This window comes from Narcine bancroftii, chromosome 3 (genome assembly GCF_036971445.1).
Source record: "Narcine bancroftii isolate sNarBan1 chromosome 3, sNarBan1.hap1, whole genome shotgun sequence".
Classification (NCBI taxonomy): Eukaryota; Metazoa; Chordata; class Chondrichthyes; order Torpediniformes; family Narcinidae; genus Narcine; species Narcine bancroftii.
The window spans coordinates 112882197-112898611 of NC_091471.1; the positions used below are offsets into that span (position 1 = coordinate 112882197).

The following is a 16415-nucleotide window of genomic DNA, read 5'->3' on the forward strand; positions in this document are numbered from 1 at the left end:
GGAATTGTGAAGTGTTGTAAACTTGTTACCCAATTTAAACACACAAAACGTATGGATGCTCCGTCAGACTGCCTCATAGTTTCTGTATTAATACAAGAGACAGGCAACCTCACACAAATGATTAATATACATTTCTTATAATTTCTTATTACAATAAATAAATTGTGAGATTACCGAATCCCAAAAAGCTTCAATAATATGTCAAAATAAAATACAAACATTTTTGTGGCTAATAATTAAATTTATTCATATCCTTTAAACATGTTTAACATTCCACATAACAGATAGATTCCTCCAAGAACATGTGTACAAATAGCTCTTCCTGAGATTTATGTCTGATGCTTGTCCTGAATTTTACAGTCACTTCCTTTCCAAAATAATGTAGTGCATGTTAATATTTTAAATAGTTGACCGATCTTAAGGCAAACCATGCTTATTATCTTCCAAAGGAATGTACTTTTAACATACCATTCTTTTCTACGGATTTAAAACTGAATGTAACAAATATTTTGCATTACACATTTTCACTAAGCAGATCCAACTATGAAAAATATGTATGCAGTTTCAGATACTGCCAACCCAGAGCTAATAATACATTCAACACCATATATTATATAAAGAGATTTTTGTCTCATCAATATACATCTGTTTCACCATATTAACTTGTAATTTTTGTACCAAAGCAATTCAAATAAATACAAAAAAAAAGTTCATTTTTCCAAGATGTTTCCCAAACATCATACCACTACACTGGTATTTTACTATCTAAACCATTATTCAAAAATTGCTTAATACTAATAGAATTAATTATACTTTTGAACAAGAATCCCACACTGTCTGTTAGGAGTTTGTATGTTTTCCCCATGTCTGAGTGGGTTTTCCCTGGGTGCTCCGGTTTCCACCCACCCTTCAAAAATGTATTGGAGTGGTAGGTTACAGCACAGGCTCGTGGGCTGGAAGAGCCAGTTGCTGTGCTGTATGTCTAAATTTAAAATTAAAAAAAAATTCAAATTCTAAATGTAAAAGAATGGAAGTGATATTATTTGAATCCACAATCAACAATTATGTTTTAAAACAACATCTTTAACTTAACAAGTACAATGAGTAAAGAGTACATTATATACTTTTAAAGTGTGAAGCCATTGATCTTGAGTTTCCATTAATCTTACTCTTCATAGATATTGAACAGATAATACATTACAGTGAGACACCATAGTTTGATTATAGCCTTAATACAAAGGTTCTTTTATTTGCCATTGAAGCAAGCCAGTCTTTAAATTTTCTCCTTCATTTTGAACTACTGTGGTTATTTTTTAAGCCATCCCTTAATCTTTTATCTGGAAATTCAGTTCCTTTTATTCCATTATGATTCTAAAAATTCTGAGGAATACTATCACCCTATATATTTCTCATGTATTCTATAGGAAACCAACTGAAATGAATTGAAACAGTTGGTGAGAGCTATAAGGGTAAGTGAGTGTGAAAGCAAACAAGAGGCCCAGCGAAAGATTTTTACCATGTTCCTCTGTAACACTGACTAATCGAAATTCAGCAACTCTGAACAAGTACTTCTAGGTTTTGTGTTTCTCCTGTTCACAGTCAACTATATCATACCTTCTCCTCTGCTCCATTTGCTATACTTGCTTACCTCCATCCTTTTACACTTGCATTTTTCTCAATCCAACTTCTTGTTCACTTCTCGTAATTTCTACCAATCTTTCCATTTCTATTATACTTCAATTTTTCTTTATTATTCTTTTGTTTATCTTCTTGCTGGAACATTTCTATAATATCCTTATTATCGGAGGGGCTCCGAAAGCTCAGTGGTTAGAGCACTGGTCTTGTAAACCAGGGGTTGTGAGCTTATTCCTCGCTGGGGCCTCATTTCTGTGAGAGGCGCTGGACAAAGGGGAAACTCTCTGTCTTCCTTAAGTTTGACAAAGTTAAAGAATTTCATGCATGTTACATTCTAAATATGACAATAATGGAACCTTTACCTTTCAGTGAGCAGATTCCAAAGTGGCAGAGAGGTGAAAATCCTGAAGATATGGTTTAATGGTGGCCTGCTGCAGAATACAAAAGGTTTGGAGGCAGCACATTACTCGACTGTAGTATCAGACTTGTGAGGGCGTGGTGAGGAGAGGAAGCACAAGTTGGAAGTAGTACAAATGTGCAATGTAAGGCAGGGAAATTTTATGAACGCATCGAGGAAGGATTTATTTGTAGTGGTAATCCTGAACCATCATTCAAGGCAAAGTTAGATTGCTTTTCAACCTACTCACTATGCTGCACACCTTGAAAAGACATCAGGACCACCACTCAACATCTTTGCAAAAGAGGTAGATTCTAAAGAAATTAAGATGAACTCGAGGAGAAAGAAGGGGAAAGGTTTAGTTCACAAGTTCAGAGTTTATTGGTTTGGCATCTGATGGCTAAGGGTCAGTCAATGAAAACTGAGGATGACAACAGGTAGGAACAGAAAATACATTTGTAAGATTGGAAGAAATTGCCAAGTATATTTCAGGTCATGCATAAATATGAACCCAAGTTGAAAAATTTTCAATAGGAGCCAATGTAGATCTTTTTGTATGATCACAGATTTATGGAGAAAGCAAAACAATGGTGATAGTGGAAATTTGTAATCAAAAAGTAAAAAGAGAGAGAGAGAGAGAGAGAGAGAGAGAGAGAGAGAGAGTGAGAGAGAGTTGTAGGATATAGAATTAAAGTGATAGGTGACCAGATACCCAGGGTCAATCTTCTAGACGGAATGAAAATATGGTCAACTAATTTACAACTGGTTGCAATAAATTACAGCTTCACCTAGTTGAAAGAGTGTTTGGAGCCCTTTATGGAAATGGGATTGGGGAGGAGGATGAGAAAGGCAGCAAAAGTACACGTGCTGTTTATTCTGTGGTTCTGGAGAAGCTGTTGCAAGGTGAATGGTTATTGTTAGAGATGTATTCATGAACAAGAGTATTTTGAAAACGGCAGGGGAAGGGAAATTGTGTCTGATGATGGCATCACATTGGAGACATTAGAAGTTGCAGAGGCTAGTATGGGGAATGTGGAAATTAGGGTCTTCTCTCTTTAAATGCTTTCCAACTGCTGGAATATTTCTGGCATTTTCAGTCTTTATTTTCAGTTTTTGAAGATTTGAAGGTGGAACACATCCCAGCAGGGAACAGTTAGAGATGCAGGATATTAAAAAGTTGGAGTGGATGAGGGGTTAGAAGCTCAAAAGCACATAATCTAGTATGTTGAGATTATCCACCATATCACTGACTGCATCTATTACACCAGATTCCTTCAAGGTCAGGTGGACTTTAAAATAGTGTAATAAAACATGCTCTCAGGTGACAGTTGTCTTCAATTGGCTGAAGCGTGAAATACTTTGTAATTGCTTGATTGTTGTGAAGTGAACAATTGAAGAGGACAGATAAGTAACTGCACATATAACAGTTTCTTGGATATTGAATATGAATCATAATACCATGACACCCTCTAAACACAAAATGGCTCAGCAATAGATGCTATCCCACATATTTTATAGTAATAATATACATTATATATATTTATCAAAGTTATTAGGGATCCAAAACTTACAAATGGGTACCGAGGAAACAATTGTTCTGACACAATGAGTATATTTGGTGTGAAAACAATTTCAAACGACAGCAGGTTTTCTTATATATAAATTGATTGGCCATAATTGTTGACAATACTTAATGAACAACAAGAATTAATTGTAAATCTGAGCATTACATTGAAAAATGAACACTAGAAATTTAATTTGTAATCTTTTGCCTTCAGTTATTTGTTATGGTTTATGAATCACTGCATGGAAATATTTTGAAGTGTAATGTCAATAGATAGATAACCAAATATAGTATTATTTTGCTTACACTAAAGCCCAACAAATGAGATTGAAACACATTATTCATTAATCTGTTTTTGGCAGTTTTGGTTGTGAGAGCATTGTTTATTTGGATTATGGGAGAACTCTCTGTTTTTTTTTGCCATAATGTCACAGACAGAAGTCTGGAAGAGTTAGGACAGCCAGACAGGGCTTTAGTTTACCACATAGATAATGTATCTTTGCCATCAGCACTGGGCTGATGTGTCTCTTCAACTTATTCTTTCAAGAGTGGGACTTCTGACCGTCATCACAAAAGCCACACTAAAACTGACTCCCAATAATTCGATTTTTTTACTTCATCAAATTAACTCTTCTTCTGGATGCATTTGTATTGATCCTGCTTTTCTTCATGATACATATAGAAAAGTGCTGGATTATGGAAAAGAAAGCATTAAAGAGTTCTCCAGTAGTCAATAGAATTGAGATAATTTAAGTGATTATTCGTATAATTTGTCCAGCATTACCACTGTTTAATAGCAGAGTTTAATAAGAACTGTAGGGAGCTACCAATATATAGGCCACAAATATATACTGTATCAAATTCAAAAACAGTGCTAATGACAGGTTGTATAAATAGCCACTCGCAAAGTTCTCTCAATTCTACTAACTACTGGGGAACTCTTGGATGCTTTCTTTTCTATAATCCAGTATATTTCTGTATGCAACATCAACATTCATTCTTTATTTGGTACTCCAGAATTAACAATTTACCTTCCTGATCATTGAGCTTTCTGGTCAATTTTGCAACTACTACAGAACCTTTTTGAGAATACAGTAAATATTTATTTTTTCAAATATGGTGCATCTTAATATAAATTGGCCTGAAGTTAATACCTGGAAAAATATCAACAATCCCACTACTGGGTCACTCAAATAAAAACAAATAGGTTTTCTAATGATTGAAAAGTAAGCAAACCATTCAAGGAGATTGGCAGGCGGCAGCAACTGTTGTGAGAATCCCTATCCCAAAGAATTTTTTAAAAATCACAATTTGCCATACATGAACCATTAATCACACCAACCATGATTCCAAAAACACCTTCTGACAAAACCCCTCAACCGTATAAAATCCTTCGACCTTGCTCTTCCACTGCTATTCTACCCTCTACATTCCTCATAGGTTTCAAATGTAGGAACATGAAAAGGTCAATCAATGTCCACCATAGCTTTTCTTTCATGGGTAAGCGATGCGCCAAATCCCAAACCAGCTTAGGTTGTCAAATATGCCCACTGGCAATGTTTTATTGTGATCAATGTATTCTCCCTTTGATTTCACAACTAACATTCCCATTACCATCTTCATTGCTGCATCACCATAAAAGATGTTTTGGTCATGATTACAAACTCTTTTCTGTTTTGTTTTTCAAATTCTTGGGATACGTCATTCCCAGGAGAGTAGAAAGAGCAAGAACAGAAAGGGACTCTGGAGGAAATAACGATGACAACGTCAGATCACTGTGTCTTACACCGCACCACCAGAAATTGGCACAAGGGATGCTAAGACTCAGATAAGGGCTATAACTGCAATCCATTCATGAAAAAGTAGATACAGTGCATAATTAGATAATTAGTACATTGTCAAACCTGCCACACTGAATGCAGCAGATATGTTCAGCCAGTAGACTACGACACTTTTCCTGGTGACAAATCTGTCACAGAGAACCTACTCATGCCTACTTTATTGTAGGAGTACAGAAACGGCATGCAACAGCTCATCTCTCCTTCACAGGAGAGGTATGTGCCAGCAACTCACACTTTTGATTCCAGGGTCCTTCTCAGAAGTTGTACAGGGCTGATTCTGAGGAGAAAAAGGAAGAACCTGACACTTAAGATTATGCTCAATCTGCCACGTCAGCGTTGGGTCTGAAATTTGAGTAGTCGTTGGAGATAGTTGAACCATTGTCTAATCAGTCTCCCAAGAGCTCACCTGATGTGAACCAATGTGGGCATCATGTCACCTCCAACCTAAGCCTCCTGGTCAGCACACTCAGTCATGCCCCAAGGCAGTTATCACAGATGGCTCCCTCAATTATCGCACTCTGATGCTCACCAATCTAATCTCCAAAGACATCTGTTTAGTCTCAGCTCAAAGGGAACAGTTTTCCCTCAGTCAAGTGCACCAAAAAGTTTCCAACATGGTGCAAGGATTTGGAATTCCATACTGGCTAAACAGAAAAGGCAATTTTACTGAAAAATGTTACAATTTCTGATGTTTTTATTTGAATGCTTCTGAACATTTCTCAGAGAGAGCATATGTGTATAATTTTGCTGAAATAATTGACACTTGCTGTGTCTAACCCCAAAAAATTACCAATTTAGTGCTCCCTGCAGTGCTAAGGTACTCATGGAATGAATATCTCAACAGATAAATGCTGGAGAAACACTTCCTATCAGTACAAGCATACTCATAACTTTGGAAGGCTTTTGTGTAACCTGTTTCAAGTTCTGAAGTTGCTCAGACAGCTCTCAGTCTGCAGGATGTCCCTTTTCATAGGCACAAATTTACCAACCCCAGGTTGGTAAATTTTTGGATCACGTGCACTTATGGACAACTTGTGCTAAAAGTTATAATTTCAAGGCTATACTCTCTTTTGTAACAAAAACAAAAATTCTAAGACAAAAAAAGTTGTTGACTGAGGTTAAGAAAAATATGGATTGTATCTCATGGCTCATGCAAAAGGCAATGCCTTCCAGATATTTTTGGTGGTTGAAACAATCACAACATACAAGAACATAATATCATTTGGTCAGTTCATGGCTTATTTGAGAACATGAAAATATATAACTGAACACAGTCCGTACTACAAAGGAGCAGGAAACTTGGAATGTACCTACAAAGTTTTTAGAATGTCTTCAATGTATTGCATATTAAATATGTGTATGCTTTTACTTTAAAAATGGCAATTTGGTTTAAAAGAAAAAAAAATACATTTAGAATATGGTTGATCTGAAAGGATATACAACTCCTGAATTTCATTTAGACAAGACCAACTAATTACAATAAAGGGATAATTTTCCACTTTTTCATTCATGACGGACAGCAATGCTATAATGTTTATTCAACTATCTGGTGCCATTATCTCACCCTTAATCCAGTAAAATCAATTGATGGAAAATGAGAGAGGCTAGATGCATCATCTAATTCCAATATTCCAATTTTAGTTTCTGATGTGTCACTTACTGGATGTGCAAAAGTGGAAAATTAGCTTTATGGTATGTATTCAGTCAGCCTGGATTGGGTTTTTAGATTTAGCATTTCCTTCATGGTTACATCACCTAGTATATTCATTCTGATAGAAATAAAATCCAAATTATTCAAAGAAAATAAATTAAAATTCTAGAATTTGTACAGTGCACCATCAAAAACTGGTTAGTGAATAGAACTGTAAAATAGATGCAACATTTGAGAATTTAAAGAATTGATGGCACAAGAGTATAATAAAAGCTACAAAATAATGATTATAAAATTATAATAGAGCTTGATTCCTTAAGCAAAATTCTTCTAAACTAACTAGCTTTTGTTTAATAAAACATTTGAGCAGTGGACTGCTCCACTGCTCAATTTCAAAATAATAAGAATTTCAAAATAATATTTGAGCCTCACCCATTGTTCATGTGATAATTTTGGACATTCTTTAAATTCATATCAATTGAAATTTGTTACTTCCTATCCAAAACAAATCAAAGGAATGGTAATCTCTGCACAGTTTCATGGTGGTTGAATGGTGTGAATTTGTTCAATTTTCAGTGTTTTTTTTAAAATCTTCAAGTAAAGCTCAAGTGTTGTCATACAATTTTATATATACCTGCAGAATGGTTAAATATAAAATGTATACACTGTTTTTCAAAAAGGAATTAGAGTTTAACAGTGACCACACATGCTCCAGCTCTTCCAAGGCACAATGGTGCAACCTGTTTAAAAAAAACACAAAGTACTTTAACTCACTAAGAGTAGTTGTGAATGTATGACAAATAAAATTAGTCAATAATTTTGGCGGTTTAAAGTGTAATCTCGTCAATCCTCTTAATTTGCAGATTTTATTTGAGCATCGTACATCAGCATTATTCTTGCATAAATTGAATAACATCATTACAAAATGGAGAATATTTGGGTTTGAATATATTGTGCAATAAAAATGGCTTCACAACCAATGAGGCATAATATTCTGTGGCTGTCTCAGTTTCCACAGCTAAAAAGTTGATTATGACTGATTTAGTGATGATCTCCTCCTTTTTTTCTTTGTAGGTGGGTAGGGGAGGAGGGAGGGTGTTAGTGGGGTGGACAAGGGAGGTTTGGTGGGGTGAGTGTTCATTTAATTATATAATGTTATATATCTTAAAACTGCAAATAAAATATTTTTAAGAAGTTGTTAATTTATTCAGTAGAATGAGGTGATTGATGTCAGTAGTTGGTAATGTCAATGTAGATGAATTACTAAATTCAAGAAAAGGTTCAAATTTGTTGCCCATGATGAATATTCTCAGCAAGCTACTGCTTTTTATATTTTTGGGACCAACATTAATTTACTGTCCCTGGCATTTTAGTCACCATCTGTGGCTGTAAAAGAATAAGTTTATGGTCTGTCCCTTAAACTTCATCCTGTTATTTGACCTCAACAGCTGCTGGCTGACCTGTTGGGCGTTTCCTACATTTTCCGTTTTTATTGAGGATTTAATCTAACAGCAGGGATGGAATTATTAATTTGATACATTACTTTGAAAAAACATCATTATTTTGAGAAATAAAGTAGTTGAAATAAATAAAACAGACAGCAGAGTTAGCGCAATGCTATTACACTGCCAGCAACCCATGTTCAAATCTGCCGCTGTAAGTAAAAAAAATGTTAAATGCAATTTTTTTTTAAATTGGGTGGCATGGTTAGTGTAGTGGTTAGCACAATGTTATTACAGCACCAGCGACCTGGGTTTGAATCCAGTGCTGTCTGTAAAGAGTTTGTACATTCTCCCCATGTGTGCGGAGTTTCCTCCAGGTGCTCTGGCTTCCTCCCACATTCCAAAGATGTGCGGGTTTGGTAGGGTAGTTGGTGACATGTGTATTTGGGTGGTGCGAACTTTGGGCTGGAAAGGCCCTTACCGTGCTGTATTTCTAAATTTAAAAAAAATAAAAAATAGAAAAATGCATGAATTGTTTAGAAGGTTGTTGTAGATTACCACAGTATATAGATAGAATGCAGTGTGAAGTGATGCATTTTGGAGAGTCAAACTTGAAGGCAGAGTAAGTGGCAGGATTCCTCACTGTGGAAGAATAGAGGGATCTTGGTGTCCAAATCCATAAATCTTTCAAGGTTGATGTGCAGGCTGATTGGGTAGTTAAGAAGGCTTCTGGTATACTGGCCTTTATTAATTGAGAGATTGGATTCAGAAATCGTGAGGTAATGTTGCAGCTCTACAAAACTCTGGTTAGACCACACTTGAAATAATGTGTTCACCTGGTCACCTCATTACAGGAAGAATGTGAAAGCAATGGAACGGGTGCAGAAGAGATTTACCAGGATGTTTCCTGGAGTGGAGAACACGTCTTATGAGGCAAGGTTAACAGAGGTGGGGATTTTTCTCTTTGAAGCGTAGAAGGATGAGAGGTGACTTAAAAGAAGCCTACAAGGTTTTGAGAGCCACCTTTTCTTCCTAGGATGAGACTAGGAAATACCATGGGGCATGTGTACAAAATGAGAGGAGGAAAGTTTAGGGAAGACATCAGAGACATAATTTTTTTTTAAACACACGAAGACTAGTAGGTGCCAGGATATTATCATATAACCTTATAACCACTTACAGCACAGAACAGGCCAGTTCGGCCCTACTAGTCCATGCTGTAACAAATCCCCACCCTCCTAGTCCTACTGACCAGCACCCGGTCCATACCCCTCCAGTCCTCTCCTATCCATGTAACTATCCAGTCTTTCCTTAAATGTAACCAATCATCCCGCCTCGACCACGTCTGTCGAAAGCTCATTCCACATCCCTACCACCCTTTGCGTAAAGAAATTTCCCCTCATGTTCCCCTTATAATTTCCCCCCTTCAATCTTTAACCATGCCCTCTAGTTTGAATCTCCCCCACTCTTAATTGAAAAAGCCTATCCACGTTTATCTGTCTGTCCCTTTTAAAATCTTAAACACCTCTATCAAGTCCCCTCTCAATCTTCTATGCTCCAGAGAAAAAAGCCCCAGTCTGCACAACCTTTCCCTGTAACTCAAACCTTGAAATCCTGTCAACATTCTCATGAACCTTCTCTGTACTCTCTCTATTTTGTTTATATCTTTCCTATAATTTGGTGACCAAAACTGTACACAGTACTCCAAATTTGGCCTCACCAATGCCTTGTACAATTTCATCATAACCTCCCTACTCTTGAATTCAATACTTCGATTTATGAAGGCCAACATTCCAAATGCCTTCTTCACCACACCATCTACCTGAGTATCAGCCTTGAGGGTACTATTTACCACAACTCCTAAATCTCTTTGTTGCTCTGCACATCTCAATAGCCTACCATTTAATGCATATGACCTATTTAGATTTGCCTTTCCAAAATGTAACACCTCACACTTATCTGTATTAAATTCCATCAGCCATTTCTCAGCCCACACCTCCAGCCTTCCTGAATCACCTTTTAATCTACGGTAATCTTCCTCACCGTCCACAACGCCACCAATCTTTGTATCATCCGCAAACTTGCTTATCCAATTCTCCACCCCTACTTCCAGATCGTTAATATATATATAACGAACAATAGTGGACCCAGGACCGATCCCTGAGGAACTCCACTAGTCACCGGCCTCCAAATGGTCAAACAATTTTCTACCACTACTCTCTGACACCTCCCATCCAACCATTGCTGAATCCATTTCACTACCTCCTCATTTATACCTAATGCCTCCACCTTTTTTCCTAACCTCCTGTGGGGAACTTTACTAAAGCTTTACTAAAGCTTTACTAAAGTCTAAATAGACAACATCCACAGCTTTCCCTTCATCAACCTTTTTTGTAACCCCCTCGAAAAACTCAATCAGGTTTGTCAAGCATGATCTACCCCTGACAAAACCATGCTGATTACTCCCTAGCAATCCCTGTACCTCCAAATAATTGTAAATACCATCCCTCAGAACACTTTACATCAACTTGCCCATCAACTTATCCTCCTACTGCATACAGCCTATCACCCAGTAAACAAAAACCAACTGCATCCCTGCTTATACTCATTGGAGCCACTGCTGTCCAAGTATCAGTTTTTGGATCATATCTGCAAGAAAATGTAACTAAATTAGATTTAAATATTTTGGGTAGTTCAGAAATATTTTCACATCACACACTATATATTCAGATGAAGTCATGAACATGAACTACAACATATAAATTGATTTATCTAGTCAGAGCTTGAAATTGAATCCAGAAAGATGACTCACGGGCCTATAATTCCCAGGATTACATTTGGACCCTTTCTTAAACAGCGGAACCACACGCGCCACCCTCCAATCCTTTGGCACTACCCCCGTGGCCAGTGACATCCTAAATATCTCTGTTAATGGCCCCACTATCTGTCCACTAGCCTCCCTGTGTGTCCTTGGTCCCGGAGATTTATCCACCTTTATCTTTTTCAACACAGCCATCACTACCTCCTCGGTTATCCTTATATGCTTCATGACCTCCCCACTATTTTTCTTTTCCTCAACTGGTTCAATATTTTTTTCCCTAGTGAAATCCGAGGCAAAGAAATCATTCAAAATTTCCCCCATATTGCCAGGGTGGTGGTCAAGGGTGGTACAATAAGGACATTTAAAAGACTCTTAAATAGACACATGGATGCAAGAAAAATAGAGGGTTATGGGTGTGAGGTAGGGAAGTTTATTTAGGTCAGTACAACATTGTGGGCTGAAGGGCCTGTACTGTACAGTAATGTTCTATCTTTGTTAAATGCAATAATGAAGAATATTTTAGAAGTTTTAAAAAAATGGTTGAAAGTTTAAAAAGAAAATCAGTATAGGTTTATACCCAAGTACCCTTACCTGCATCCACTCATTTGTTTGTGGATCATAGGCTTCCACGATGTTTAAATATGACTGTCCATCATATCCTCCTACTGCATACAGCCTATCACCCAGTAAACAAACACCAACTGCATCCCTGCTTATACTCATTGGAGCCACTGCTGTCCAAGTATCAGTTTTTGGATCATATCTGCAAGAAAATGTAACTAAATTAGATTTAAATATTTTGGGTAGTTCAGAAATATTTTCACATCACACACTATATATTCAGATGAAGTCATGAACATGAACTACAACATATAAATTGATTTATCTAGTCAGAGCTTGAAATTGAATCCAGAAAGATGAAATGTTTCACCTCCTGCTTTGACAATAGCATGCAATGATTCTTCCCATCACTTTCCTTCAAACAGTGTATTAAAATTAGCCCCAAGTTAGCCTGATATCAGAAATGCAAAATAAATTTATTTGGAGTATAACTAATTAGAATGGACGTTGGAAAAACATTGACCTTTCAATTTTGATTTAAACTTGAAAGTTTAGGAAACAATTAAAACTTTACCATACAGTAAAACTCCTGGTATCTGGCACCTATGGAGATTGGTAGATGCCAGATAAGTGTATTTTCCCATTGCTTGAGACTTACTTTTACAATGCCTAACTGATATAAACTGTTTAAACCACAAAATTAAAATATAGTATTTATACTGAACAAACTTCATTTACATGAGTATATAATCCTTAAAGGATTTTACTTTATTTTCAGTCACATTCTTTAAAAACATTTAACTGTCGCTGCATCTGCAGATTCCTTCCCCTCCACAGAGCTGCCCAAAGATGAACAATAACATGAGAGGTAATTCCTCCCCCGCCCCCCCCCCACCCCCCCACTAAGTTTACAGTTAAAGCGTCTGACCAGGGTGACTCTTACAAAGCAGGGATAAGGAGACACTTTCAGAGAGTCACCCCATGGCAAGTAGCATTAACCAGGCCTTCACTCTGGGTGGGATCATTGCTGTTTCACTCAAACAGCAGCTACGAGCAAAGCATGACCAAGGCACTCCTATTTTACCTATTATCTTATTCTAATTTATTTTAATTTTTAAAATTTTCCTCAAATTTATTTTGCCGGTTGCTTGAATTCCTACCAGAGGTTTTATTGTACAACTAACTGCATGAGTCAACCGATTGAAATTCTTATCTTTGTAGCTATGAGTGAGCTTTTCTTCAAGTTAAAAAAATAAACACTTTCCTTTCGGGATTTCAAAGACTATTAAGATGTCAGATTCTATATCAAACAAAGAAACAAAACTGCTAATAGTGGCCAAAGGCCTCTACAGAACTTCATTTCTCATGAGGTTAATGTCATTTGAACTTCAACAACATAATGCTGTTGTTACTAAGCTGCTCTGCAGCAATGAACTATCAATGACATTTTTCAGCTGGGAACAAGGAGCATTGCATTGTTTTGCGATAGATGGTGCTTGCATCTCTAAAGAGAGGTGTGATTTTAGTTTTAAGCAAAACAAAATTGTGCAACATAATCACAAAATATACAAATGGAAGTTATTTTTAACATGCGATTTGTAAATTTTACCCTTGTTTGATAGGTTTATTGGAAGATTCAAGACGTAGAGCAAGCCAATTACAAACTGATCTCAGTTTTATGCACACCCAAAAATTCTAATTTGACTTGTGGCAGTTAATTGATAATTTATGTACACTACACAAATTGCAGTTCTACGTCAGAAGTTTTAGAGATATTCATTTCAAATTGTGATGATTATAACTTCAGACTTTCACTATTTTCTGTTCACAATTCAGAGGGAAAACTCAGTTCTAATTGTAGAATGTCTAATTTTGTAGCATGCTGCAGGTTGCTCTCTTTCCAAATGAGAATTCAATTTATGATTATAAAATCTTAGAATCATACGTCAGAGGAGGAGCCAATTTCGCGTGATGGAGTGCCGGCATTGGATCTCCAAAAGAGCTATCCAAATTACTCCACTTTCCTGCTCTTCCTTAATTCCTTTGTAAATATTTCTTTTTAAATTGGATAGCTAGGGAATTAACGTGATCAGCTGATTTATCTGAGCAAAACCATGTGAATTTATGACTTTTGGGCGCATGCCACTACTAATAGGTTGCATAATTACTTACTTAAATTATGTAAGATTGGAAATTAGTCTTGAAACTTTCATCCACCACATTAGAGTTAAAGTTAGAAGTAATGAAGAAATGATTTAGTTTTCAAACTTTAAGGCTTTTTTTTTAAACAATATTTGGCAGCAGCGTAGTATGACAGGAGTTCAGATTGGAGGTCAGCAGGTGTCCTAATTTTCTCGTTATGAATTTTAATGTAATGTCTGGAAAATATGAAATGCTGAAAAATCAATCAGATCATCTTTGTACCAGATTCTCTGAATTACAGTGCTTCAGTGTACACCTGAAGTCTCCAGAATCTTAACTTTATCATGGAGAAATAATTTCTACCTTGACAACTTCTTCTGATTAACAGCCATTAAACATCAGAAAATACTTTCAGCCCTGCTATACATAATCTCTGCAAAGCATCTCCAAATTTAGTGAATTCACATTTTTTTTTAACTTTATCCCCCTTGCAGACCTTGTAACCATTGCCTGACTGAAATTTACTGATATCTTTTGTTCTGAGGAAAAAAATCAGAGTTGTTGAGAATATCCAAAATTACAGAGCCTTTTCTCTATGATGGTGTTTAAAATAGGATGATATACATTTTTACACATACATAAATACAGTAGTTAAATTTACCTCTCTACACAGTCAGACAACCTTGAAGTCAGGTTAGACGCTGGGGCATCATGGCCCCCAATGGCATACAAGAAACCATTCCAGGTTGCAACTCCAACGCCACCTCGTCTTTTAGACATCTGGGCACAGGGTGTCCATTTATTGGTGTGAGGATCAAAACATTCGACAGACTTAAGGCAAGAACTTCCATCCCGACCTCCAACAGCATACAATCTAAAAACAAATTGAAATATAATATTCCTAGGCGTAATATCCATCATGAGGTTTTGCTTAATGGGTGGGGGAGGAAGGTTATTTTTTGCAAAAATCACACTTTGTACATGGAGCCTTACCCTTCAAGCGCAAAATGAAAAAGTGGACACGCACAGCCCATAATTTTCTGACCATTGAAAGGACCTGAAGTGCAATTTTATAAAGTCACCTTACATGATGCAAATTAAACTCAAAATCATGGATGATTATTTTCCTCACGTTATTGATTCACCCAAGTTAAAGTTACAGTAAATCTCATACATTAAAATTATACACTTGCATCTGAGATTGCTAACTTAGAGAATTCAATAGTCAGTTAATGACAGTTTCAGTCCACATTACCTAAATTACTTTATTTTTTATTTTCAAATATACTAAATACTTTTTTCATAAAAATGTAAAAGTACAGAACATTCAATTCAGCATTTTAAAAATATTCTATTTTTGATTTTTTTTCCATAAATGTACATATCAAAATTTCCCATTTTCAAAAATAAATATGTATATGTATAACTTTTTCTTACAAAACAAATCAATTCAGCAGTTTTAAAACAATTCATGTTATTCCTAGTACTTAAAGTTAGCACATAATCAACCATCATTTATTTACCATATAACAATTACAGCACGGAAACAGGCCAATTTGGACCTTCTAGATCTACAACCAAAAACTATTAGTTCATTTGGTTTAAAGACAATTTCAACCAATATCTGTGCAATGGCAAGAGAGCCCTAACCTGTAACCTTCCTCCGAGAACATATTTCATTGCACTGATGGTCTCCCAGCAGCAATTGATGTTTTTCTCAATGTGTGTCCTTGGCGATAATATACATTATGTGTTGTGGCCAACATACCAATCATATAGGATAGATGCTTCACACCAGCAGCCAAGAGAGTTTGAAAGCTTTGGCAATGAGGTATTCTGCCAAGCAACTTTGATGGGCTGCTCAGGCTATCATCCCAACTAGATTGTTTTCTTTTCCTGTGGGGCTGCAATGACAGGTCATCCTGACCAGTGCCTAATTAATTTGTGATTAAGGATGTTCTACTGTGTAAAGTACTTTATGTTGGGCAGATGGTGTGAGAAGGGCATCTGTGCTATAACTAGGTGAGATCATGGTTTGCAACACTAAGGTTAGATAGAATTTGAACTCTAAAAAATAACATGCTTGCATGTTTATACTTCTTTGGCTTGGCTTCGCGGACGAAGATTTATGGAGGGGTAATGTCCACGTCAACTGCAGGCTCGTTTGTGGCTGACAAGTCCGATGCGGGACAGGCAGACACGGTTGCAGCGGTTGCAAGGGAAAATTGGTTGGTTGGAGTTGGGTGTTGGGTTTTTCCTCCTTTGTCTTTTGACAGTGAGGTGGGCTCTGCGGTCTTCTTCAAAGGAGGTTGCTGTCCGCCGAACTGTGAGGCGCCAAGATGCACGGTTTGAGGCGATATC

At 36.6% G+C, this 16415-nt stretch overlaps 1 protein-coding gene across 6 annotated transcripts in view; it reads right to left on the reverse strand.

Moving 5' to 3' along the window:
* Positions 1-220: 220 nt before the first annotated feature.
* The window catches only part of LOC138757491 (kelch-like protein 5), a 114365-nt gene continuing 98170 nt past the window's right edge, over positions 221-16415 (reverse strand). For 4 of the 6 annotated variants that reach the window (XM_069924932.1, XM_069924930.1, XM_069924931.1 and 1 more), the window contains exons 10-12: positions 14716-14928; positions 11943-12114; positions 221-5714 (exon numbers count right to left, since the gene is read on the reverse strand). In XM_069924932.1, coding sequence (XP_069781033.1) covers positions 5640-5714; positions 11943-12114; positions 14716-14928 — 460 coding nt within the window. In that variant the 3' untranslated portion in view covers positions 221-5639. Of the gene's footprint in view, positions 5715-6109; positions 7829-11942; positions 12115-14715; positions 14929-16415 lie in introns of those variants that run through there. The other 2 variants (XM_069924934.1, XM_069924933.1) reach the window with 2 other exon arrangements.